This window comes from Rhinolophus sinicus, linkage group LG07 (assembly GCF_036562045.2).
Source record: "Rhinolophus sinicus isolate RSC01 linkage group LG07, ASM3656204v1, whole genome shotgun sequence".
In the NCBI taxonomy this organism is placed as follows: Eukaryota; Metazoa; Chordata; class Mammalia; order Chiroptera; family Rhinolophidae; genus Rhinolophus; species Rhinolophus sinicus.
In genome coordinates this window covers 84,148,467-84,158,406 of record NC_133757.1, presented here as the reverse complement: position 1 = coordinate 84,158,406, position 9,940 = coordinate 84,148,467, and the positions used below count along the sequence as shown (strand labels likewise).

Below are 9,940 nucleotides of genomic sequence, written 5' to 3'. Positions count from 1 at the left end.
AGTACCATTTTTGCAGACAAGAAACTGTTCACCTGACTGCTAAAAGCTAAACTGCTTTTCTGAATCAGTTAAACCTGATCTTAAGGCCAGGCTCTAACCCCCATGAAAGGAAACGACTCTAGGGTAGGTAGCGTGGCTTCTGGCAACTGCATCACATGTAAATCCCGACCCTAGATTATAGATTGCTGTTTCTGGAACTTTCATTGCTAGACACATTGACCCCATGTGCCCTCTTTAATATCTATTCTCACAAACACAGTGGTACAGTGTGTTGTGGTTGAGAATGGCTGTTTTGGTGTATTACACAGGTCGAATCTGAACTCCACCACTTAGTGGCCAAGTGACCTTGGGCAAGTCACTTCTCTGAACCTCTGCTTCTCATCTGTAAAGAATTCAGGCTTGTCCTTCCTAGTTCAGAGCACTATTGAGGATCAAATAATGTGTAGAAATACTTTATACCGTTTCCCCGAAAGTAAGACCTAGCCAGACAATCAGCTCTACTGCATCTTTTGGAGCAAAAATTAATATAAGACCCGGTCTTATATTATAGTAAAATAAGTCTGGGTCTTATATTAATTTTTGCCCCAAAAGATGCATTGGAGCTGATTGTCCAGCTAGGTCTTATTTTCGGGGAAACACGGTAAGTGCTAAAAGGCTAGCCAGATGTTAAGTTTACAATTCCTAGTTTTCCCCTAGCCATTCAGTGCAGCAGACATAGATTTCCTTGTTCCATAAAAGCCTTGGCCCAGGACAGAGAATGGGCACAACTAAGGTAGGCTTCAGGTCAACTGAATGAGTGAAGCTGCAGAGAGGGGAGGTACCAGGTTTTCCCTGGAAGGGAAGGAATCAAATGTTTGCTTTCTAAGCTGTTTGGGAAGAACCTGTGAATTTCCCAATAAGGTTTTCACTGTGCTTCCCTTTATTGCGCTTCACAGGTGTTGCATTTTTTACAAATTGAAGGCAAGACCCTCCACCTCCACAAACGGTTATGACTCCCTTTACTGCGGTGGTCTGGAAACCCACACTATCTCTGAGGTGTGCCTGTAATCAAGATCACACTTCATTTTTCTTTTCTCCACCCCCTTCCCCAACATGAATAAAGTTGATTGGCAGAAGATCTGGGCCACATACTGCCTGCACACATGTTGTTCAGACGAGACTTGGTATTGAGCCCTTTGCCTAAGAAAATTCCCAAGAACCACTTTGTCCTTTTAATACCCAGGCACCTCAATAAAAAAAAAGGCTCAGTCTGTTATTGAAGCACATTAAAATGACCAGACAGATTTTCTCCAAATTTGGAAGGCGTGTTGGGGATGGCGTGCCTTAAAATATAAACTGTGCACACATGATATTAACCTTGAGAAGCCCTGGGAGATGTGTCATTGTCTTCAAAGCAGCTGAAAGTGACAGACAGTGAGCCCTGTGTGGCTTGCCTATGGGGAAAAACATGCCCTACATATCAAGAGGCCATGGGCAGAGATAAACTGGTTTAAATTCAAGCCCTAAATCAAAGACTTGAATGCATTTCAGAAGAGTCCCTGGTTTGGAGACCTCCAGCTGAGAGCCTGGTGGAAGACACTAGTTAGTTTGTTCTTTATTTTCATTGGAAAGTTACAGGGTTACTTATCAACAAAATAACTGTCCAGGGCAGAGATATCCAGTGGTTTCTATGTACAGGCCCCTCCCAGGGTCCGGACCTCCAGAAGGGCCTCACCCCTGAGGCCTCAGTTGGCTCCTTCCCAGGCCTCTAGGAACCAATCACAAAGATGCAGGGAACAAAAACCAGCCCGACCTCAACCCCTGCTTTTACCCCAAAGGGAGGCGGCGGCTGCTGGTGTAGGAGCCAGGCCTCGTCTTGGGGTAGTGGGTATGGGGGTTTCTCTCCTGGGAACCCACCCTTCCCATACCCCATCCCAGGCAGGCTCTCTTGGACATTTCTGGGACTACTCTGATGGGCTCACGGGTTCCCACTCTGGCCTTCTTTCAAGTTGTCATTTGAACACTGAGGCATCCCAGCCTCCCATCCTGGAGGATAAGCATTTGCTCTGTCCCTTTTCTTTTGTCCCTGTTTCTGTACAAAAATGACAATACTCTCAATGGGACCATTTTTCCCCCAGAAACCAAAGTGGCTCAACAGGTACAATTCTGCTGGTTGATCTGCTTCTGGCAGGGTTCCATGGTGACAGCAACACCCACCCCGCTCCGGCCGGATGTCATGCGGGTCACCTCGCTCCAGGTGTCCGTGTCTGGATCATAACACTCCACACTGTCCAAGAACGTGTGACCGTCGTAGCCTCCTGCAGGGAGAGCAGAGGGGATGGTCAGTGCCTCCAAGGGCAGGGGAAAGGAAGAGGAAGAAACCACAAGAGGCCTTCCTACGGATTTGAGCCTGCCCCTGAAAGATGAGGCTAATTACTTAGTCTTCTCCACCCAGGTCCCCCCACCCCCCCAGAGCCTCACCGAGGACGTAGATTCTCCCCTGGTGCACAGTAATCCCCAGGGCACTCCGCCGATGCTTCATGGGAGCTACGAACGTCCACGTTTCCGTCTCCACGTCATAGCGCTCCACACTGTTCAGCTGGTCCTGACCGTCGTAGCCCCCGGCCGCATAGATACAGTTGTGCAGGACACACACTCCTAAGCCACACCATGAAGAGAGGGTGACTCAGGGGCCTGGCCGTAGGGGCCCCAGCCCCCACCCCCTCCTCCCTCTCCTGAGGGACCCTTCAGAAACAAAGGCAGGAGCTCGGAGCTCGGATTCTGTCAGAATCTAGCTCTCCTGTGTGTGCCACAGGGTTATTTAAGGTGGAAACAGGAGGCCTCACCCAGCCTGGCTGAGTTTCACTCCTGGGGTTGGGTGTTCCCTCACGGGCCCCTCCCCGCAGCCCCCGCACACCTGCCCCACTTCGGATGGTGTTCATGGGTGTGATCATTCGCCACTCGTCTCTCTCTGGGTAGTAACACTCCGCTGAGTTCAGGCGGTTCGTTCCATCGAAGCCCCCCACGGCATAGAGCAGACGGTTGAGGACAGCCACTCCCACCCCAATCCTCCGCGTCAGCATTGGGGCCACCAAGTGCCACTCGTCCCTCTCTGGCTCATACCTGCAAGGGCATAATAACAACGACAATGGCAATCATAGCTGATCCTCAAGAAACACTGTCATTTTGCTAGCTTTGTGTGCCTGGACTCTTTAAGCCTCACAACTGTTCTCCAAGGTGCAAGTTAACAGTAGCTCCATTTTCCAGCTGAGGAAACCAAGGTTCAGAGCTGTCATGGCTCAAGGTCACACACACATCTATTGGACCCAGTGGCTCCATCGTACCACCGCTAGGCCCTGTGCTGAGTGCTACGTGCATCATCTCACCAATGTCCCACCCCGCATAGTGGGGCCAGCAGTTCTTATTACTGTCCAACCCTTCACAGATGGCACGATGAAGACACAGAAGGCTAAGGTGGTATGTCCAGGGTCACTGAAGAAGCAGGAGGGCTGGGGTCTGACCCAGCCCTCTCAGGCACCAGAACCCCAACTCTAACAACTAGGCTGATTTTTCTCAAAATGTGATGCTCAAAGATGGGCCTAGGCACTCCCAGTTCATGCCTGTTCTCCTGGACTAATTAATAGTATCCCTTTTTTTTCTTGAAAGTGGCCTACTGAGGGTGACGCATCATACAATCATCCTATGTACAGATCACATGCATTAGAAACCTCTGGGGTATTTGGTTTAAAATTCCCATCCCTCAGCCTCGCTCCAAACTCACCCACCAATGATAGATCTCTAGCATCTCCAGCAGTGGGCTGGGGAGTTTGTTTTAACAAGTTCTCAGGTAAGAAATATAGCCTGGGTCACACTTCTGGAAGAAGAAGGCAGAGGACTAGGCTATGCAAAAGCTGAAAGCCCAAAATGCTTGGCCTCTAAACATAGGGTCACTAAGCACAGTTGTGCAAGTTGTGCACTGCACAAGGGCACTACATCTAAGGGGGCACCTTCTACATAGCAGACCTCATAATCTGTTTATTGCAACAATTTTTGGGCAGATGTCAGGGAGGGATCATGTTTTAACAAAATTAGCATATTATAATTTCAAACTGATGGAACTTTTTCCAAATCTGCACAAAGTAGGTGTACGTATGGTTTTGTGATGGCCCTGTTCCCCAGGCCCAGACACATCATCCAAGGTCACCATCATACATCTCCCAGGAATTTAGCTTCATTTTGAGGCTTCCGCTCTCTGGAAACAGGGCACAGAGCTAGGCATTCAACAACATGGACAATCCCCAAATGCCAATGGCATGGGAACTGTTAGCAGCGGGACCCTTGGAGCCTACCCCTCTGGGCGTGTGACTCACCTCTCCACGCTGTTGTGGTGGATGCAGCCATGGGAGCCACCAACGGCATAGATGTGCCCATCGATGACCCCAACCCCGATTCGGTTGCGTGGCACACTCATGGGGGCACAGGGTGACCACTGGTTGGTCATGGGGTTGTAGCAGTCCAGGGCGCTGGAGTCAGTGTTGCCATCAGGCGAGTTGTTCCGGCCGCCCACAGCATACAGCAGCCCGCCCACCACGCAGCCTGCCAGGCCACTCCGAGGTACCTGCAGGTCTGCCAAGCGGAGCCACGTGCCATCACTGGGGTTGTAGGCCTCCAGGTAGCTGAGTGACTGGCGGAAGTAGCCACCGGCGGTGTATATGAGCCGGCCCACCTTGGGTGCCCGGCAGGGCATCACTTGTGTGGGCTTGTGCAGGGTAAGCTCCTGGAAGATCTTGACCAGGTAGTCCTTGCAGCGGGAGTCCGACTGCAGGATCTCGCACTTCTGCAGCTGCATCTGCAGGAAGTGGGGCGTGAGCGAGTGGCAGCGCACGGCCCGCAGCAGCGCCTGCACATAGAAGCGTCGTTGCTCACAGTCGTACTTGACCCAATTGATACAGGCATGGAAGACCTCGGACTCGCAGCGCACATTCAGGTCATCCCGGCTGATGAGAGTCACCAGCTGGCAGTGGGATAAGTTGAAGAACTCCTCTTGCTTGGCCACCTGCAGAAGGCGATAGTGTGACAGGCTGACTCCTGTGTCTCCCCCAACCCCTCAACTGGCAGTATGACCATGGACAAGTCACTCAACCCGCCTCTGACAATCTGTTTCCTCATCTGTAAAATGAGAATCTGAATAGTATGAACTTCATAGGTTGTGAGGATTAAATGAGTTAGTACTACATGTCAGGCAAGTAGTACATATCTACTCAGGTAAATGGGCAGACACAATGCACTCTGTATCTTTTTGTATCATTTTCTGTTTGAACTATAAGAACCTTATCTTTTTTAAAAAATTGAAATTACTTTTGACTAAAAAGGAATAGCAATAGAATGTTCTAGGAAAAAAGTACAGGCTCTGAAGAAAGCAGTCTGAGCTCTAATTTTGGCCCACTACTTTTTAACTGGGTGACTTTGGGCAAATATCTGAAACACTCTGTGCCTTTGTTTTCTTCCTCTGTAGATGGGGATTATACTGTATTTCCTTGAAAATAAGACCTAGCCGGACAATCAGCTCTAACGCGTCTTTTGGAGCAAAAATTAATATATGACCCAGTATTATATTATATTATTATATTATATTATATTATATTATATTATATTATATTATATTATATTATATTATATTATATAAGATCCAGTCTTATGTTATAGTAAAACAAGACCAGGTCTTATGTTAATTTTTGCTCCAAAAGACACATTAGAGCTGATTGTCTGGCTAGGTCTTATTTTCGGGGAAACACTGTATTAGTAGCTACCTTATAGCAAGGCTACTCCTAGGGCATACAGGACCCCAAACAAAGTTTTCTTGGCAGGCACTGATCTGTAGAAATTTGGTAACTCCACATCAGCAGGTCGCCACCTTTCTAGTGCTCCAAGCCCATGCAAGCCCTTGAAACAAACACTGGGCTGGCCAGTGGGAGAACCCTGCTCATAGACCACCTTCCTGTTAGCCATCAGCCCTAGGACTAATGCCACAGCTCTAGGCCACTGGTCAACCCCACATGTGGTGTAGAGAGAAGGAAAGAAATGAAATGGAGACCAAAGTAGTATCCACCCCAGCTGGTTCCAGCCACTGGAGGAGGGCTTTGAATATTTCCAGGAATGCCCTCCAAAGCATACATCTTCCTGGGATGGTTGGCAAGATTCAGTGATTTAAAGGATGGAAATCACTTAGAACAGAAGCGGGCCCAAAGCAAGGGCTCAATAAGCACTTATTATTTCTTCTGTTTACAACTTCCTCCATTTAAAAATGAAAATGAAACCAATAAAATAAGGATGACACTGAGTGAACCAAAGAAAACACATCTGGGGTCACACTGGCAGTTGGAAGCATGTCATGGGCGTTCAACAATTACTTCTGGACTGCCTGAAATGTGGGGCCCTGCTCTGCACACCCCAGGGTTGAGCTGCTGTCATGTTCACTACACCCTGTCCCCACCCTAGACCCCAGAGAAACCAGGGAGCCCAGATCCCCATGAAGGCCTCATTTGCCTCAGCTGTTTCCCAGAGATGGCCCAGATGGGTAGACTAGAAGCTCAGAGCCCCACTTCTCTCCAGCTCCTTGCCTTGACCCTTCCTATCTCAGGGGGAGACAGTGATAATCACCTGTGCATCCCTGGTCCTTCCGATACCGTCCCCAAGCCCTGCTCCATGTACCCTCCCCTCACTCACCTCTCCAAAGTGCATATAGATGTACTCGCGGGCACGTTGATGCAGTTCAGCACAACCGATTTGCTCGGCAAAGTTGGCGATGCCGATGGCGTTGCTGGGGTCCAATTGCTGCACCAGGAAGTCGCTGCAGGCACGGACGACGCTGTCGATCTGGTACATGACAGCACCATTCATGACATGGAGCACGCACTTCTCGCCCATGGAGATGGAGGCTGTGTAGGCGAACTCGATGAGACGCTCCATGACTTTGGGGTGGATGCCCTCAATGGACACCACCTCCATGCCCTGCTCCCTCAGCCCGTTGGTGAACATGGCCTTGAAAACGGGGCTGGACGAGGCCAGCACCACCTTGTGGGCCATGAACTGGGCGGCAGGTGCGTCCTGGTACTTGACCTGCAGCGTGACATCACACAGCTGCTGGCTGAGCCGCAGCTCGTTCATGATGCCAAAAGCCTGCTTGGTGTGGTCCTCCAGTGTGTAGCTAAAGGTGCGGTTGCCATGCTGGGAAGGTGTCACCTCAGCCTTGCACTCGGTGGAGGCGTACATCACTGTGTCCCCTGCCCCTTCGGGGCACTGTGACCTCAGGGGTAGGAATCGGGTACGGGCCCCAGCCCTGCTAGGCCTGGATTCCGGCTGCATGGGGTTCCAGGTGACAAGGGACAACACCACCACTGGCACTCAGGGGCCTGGAGGAGGGAGAGCACAGGGCTGGGGGCAGGGCCTGGGGCCAGGCCTTTATTAAAATAAAGCAACTCCTAGACCAGTTTTTCCTTGCCAAGCCCAGGTGAAGCTGCATCCGTTTGTGCTTGCTAAATGTCCTATGGCCTCATTAGCCCAAGGGTCCCTCTTAAAACATGTCAGATGATGTTATCCCCTTGCTCAGAATCCCCCCCACACCTCTCTACAGCACGAAGAGTAAAATTGAACACTTCAATGGCCAGCAAAGCCCTTCAGACTCTGTCCCTGTCCACCTCTCCCCTTTGCTCACTCTGTTTGGTAGCCCTTCCCTTCCTAGAGCATGTCCAATGCACTCCTTCATTCACCTCACCAACATTTATTGAGCATCTACTGTGTACCAGGCACTGTTCTAGGCACCAGGGACACAGCAGGGAGCAAGACAAACAAAAACTGTGCTGGAGTCGATACCTGGGGGGGGGGGGGGATGGCCATAAATAAAATAAGCGACTTAAGTAGAAATTGAGATCATGAAGAAAATGACAACATTGTGACAGTCATTAGTTTTCCAGGCAGAGGGAACAGTAAGTGCAAAAGGCTCAGAAGCAGAATGAGAGACAATCTGGAGAAGCAAGGAGGTGTGTCATGACAGACAAAGACTACTGAAAGGAGGGTTTCCATGAAACCTGTGGAGTCTGGAGAGCTGGAGCATGAGTTGTGTTTTGAAAGGTCCTGAGGGGAAAAGGGGGTGGATTTGCAAGAGGATCCCCAGGTTCTCCATCTTATCTTTCTGGGGCTCAGCATAGAGTCACCTCCCAGTTTTATTTCCATCACCGTATTTGTCAGGAACTGAAATAAGCTTCTTTGCTTGCCTGTTGAAGGGTGACCCGTCCCTCTGGCCCTGTGCCCCAGCGCTGCAGAGGGCAGGGCAGGGTTGTGCCCACCCTCTCATGTGCCTCCCTCAAGTCCAGCCTGGGGCCTGGCACTGCACAGGGGTCAGTAAGGTATGGCTGGCTGACTGCCCACGCCACTGTGCCTACCAGAGCACCCTCCTTCACCCGGCCTGGGGCGCCGCTTGTCCGCCTCTCCCCAGCCAAGGCCCCGGGTCTGCCTCTTGGTCTTTGGCCAATAGGTCAACGGTGCCCCCTGGGCACTGGGCATTTCCCCTCACGAAGCACTAGGTGGGGGACTGCGCATGCCCCGCCTGAGTCGCCACCGAGGCCTGGAGAAGGAAGTAACCCCACCACGGCCTCTTGACTGCCAATCCCAGGGCGCAGGTCAAGCCCCCCAACGCCCCGGGGTCCCCGGGACTCCGTCCGAGCGGCGCTCCCCGGGCCTCTCGTCCGGCTTGTGTGGTTCCGGGGCCACCCCGCGAATCGCGCCGTCCAACAAAAGGATGGAACTCGAGCCGCGCCCTCCTGGCTTTCCGGGGGCCACGGGAACCCCCCAGACCACCGGGCCCGCGGCGCCAGGTCTCCCGGCCCCCCGGCACGGCTGCAGGGGCGCTACCCGCCCGCCGGGCCCGCAGCCCCGGCGCAGGCCGCTCACTCACCCCGCCATGGCCGCGCTCGGGCTCCGCCTCCGTCGCCCAGGCCCCGGCGCCTCCATCGCTGCGCTGGGGGGGTGGGGGTGGGGGTGGGAGGCGCGGAGCGCGCGCAGGTCACCATGACTAAGCAGAGCCTGGCGCTTGCCGTGTCAGAATAAAAGTCCCCGCGGCCCGGGGCCTCAGGCGGCGGGGTTGGCACCGGGGCCGCTCCCCCCTCTCCCACCCCGCGGGCTGTCGCCAAGCTGCGCAACCCCAGCGCCGCGACCACAGCATTCGTCATTGCGGCGCGGCGGGGTCAGGGACCGCAGCTCTCCGCGCACCTAGCCGCGTGGTCAGCTCCGCGGGAATCGGGGCCCCGGGTTCGAGGCCAGACGCGTCCTTGCCCACACGGGACATCAGTGGACACTCCTCCCCGCCGCCGCCGCCGCCGCGCTCACCTCGGCCCCTGCGTAGCCTCGGCAGTTCTTGCCGCGGGGCGGGGATACCCGGGACACGGCGGCTGCTCTGGGTAATGTGGTGCCACCCGCGCGCTGAGCTTCCCGGAAACCCGAGGGGCCGCAGTCCGACCTGGGGCGGCTCCCGCCTAACCTTCGCTCTCCCGGACCCGCGGGCACCTCCGCTGTCAGGGTACCTCGGCTCCCAGGCGGCAAAGCCTGAGGGGTCGCGACCGTCGGGTGAGGGGAGGCCTCGGGACACCCGGGAAGGAGGCGGGGAGAGGGCGCGGCGGGAAAGGAGCCGCGATTCTCCGCCCTTCCCGCAGACGCCCGGAGCCCAAGGGCGAGAAGCAGGGCGTCGGTCGAGGGCGCACGGCCAGGAAAGCCCGTTACCCCTTCGCACTGTCCCTTTCATTCGACCTATTTCATTGTCTCAGCGCGGGGCTGCTCTCTACGACTTGCGCTTCTTTCTTTAACGCAGGTCTCACGGTCGACGACCACAGGATCCAGCGAGAATTATCTATCTAGCTGGGGTTTCTTTGTCTATATTTTTAAGTTATCTCTAATGTAGAGGTGCGTG

General features: G+C 53.4%; 1 protein-coding gene across 4 annotated transcripts; it reads right to left on the bottom strand.

The window, feature by feature from the left end:
- Window positions 1-1,569: 1,569 nt before the first annotated feature.
- KEAP1 (kelch like ECH associated protein 1) lies at window positions 1,570-9,721 on the bottom strand. Of its 4 annotated transcripts, none has more exons than XM_019744982.2 (6): window positions 9,364-9,721; window positions 6,706-7,391; window positions 4,350-5,035; window positions 2,897-3,102; window positions 2,461-2,637; window positions 1,570-2,297 (listed from the first exon to the last, which is right to left on the bottom strand). In XM_019744982.2, exons 2-6 carry the CDS (start codon window positions 7,342-7,344, stop codon window positions 2,131-2,133), a joined length of 1,875 nt encoding a protein of 624 aa, XP_019600541.1. In that variant the 5' UTR covers window positions 7,345-7,391; window positions 9,364-9,721; the 3' UTR covers window positions 1,570-2,130. The 4 variants fall into 4 exon arrangements, with proteins under 4 accessions (XP_019600541.1, XP_019600542.1, XP_019600540.1 ...); XM_019744983.2 differs by having other exon boundaries at window positions 9,247-9,494; XM_019744981.2 differs by lacking the exon at window positions 9,364-9,721 and adding an exon at window positions 8,933-9,195.
- Between the last annotated feature and the right edge of the window lie 219 nt (window positions 9,722-9,940).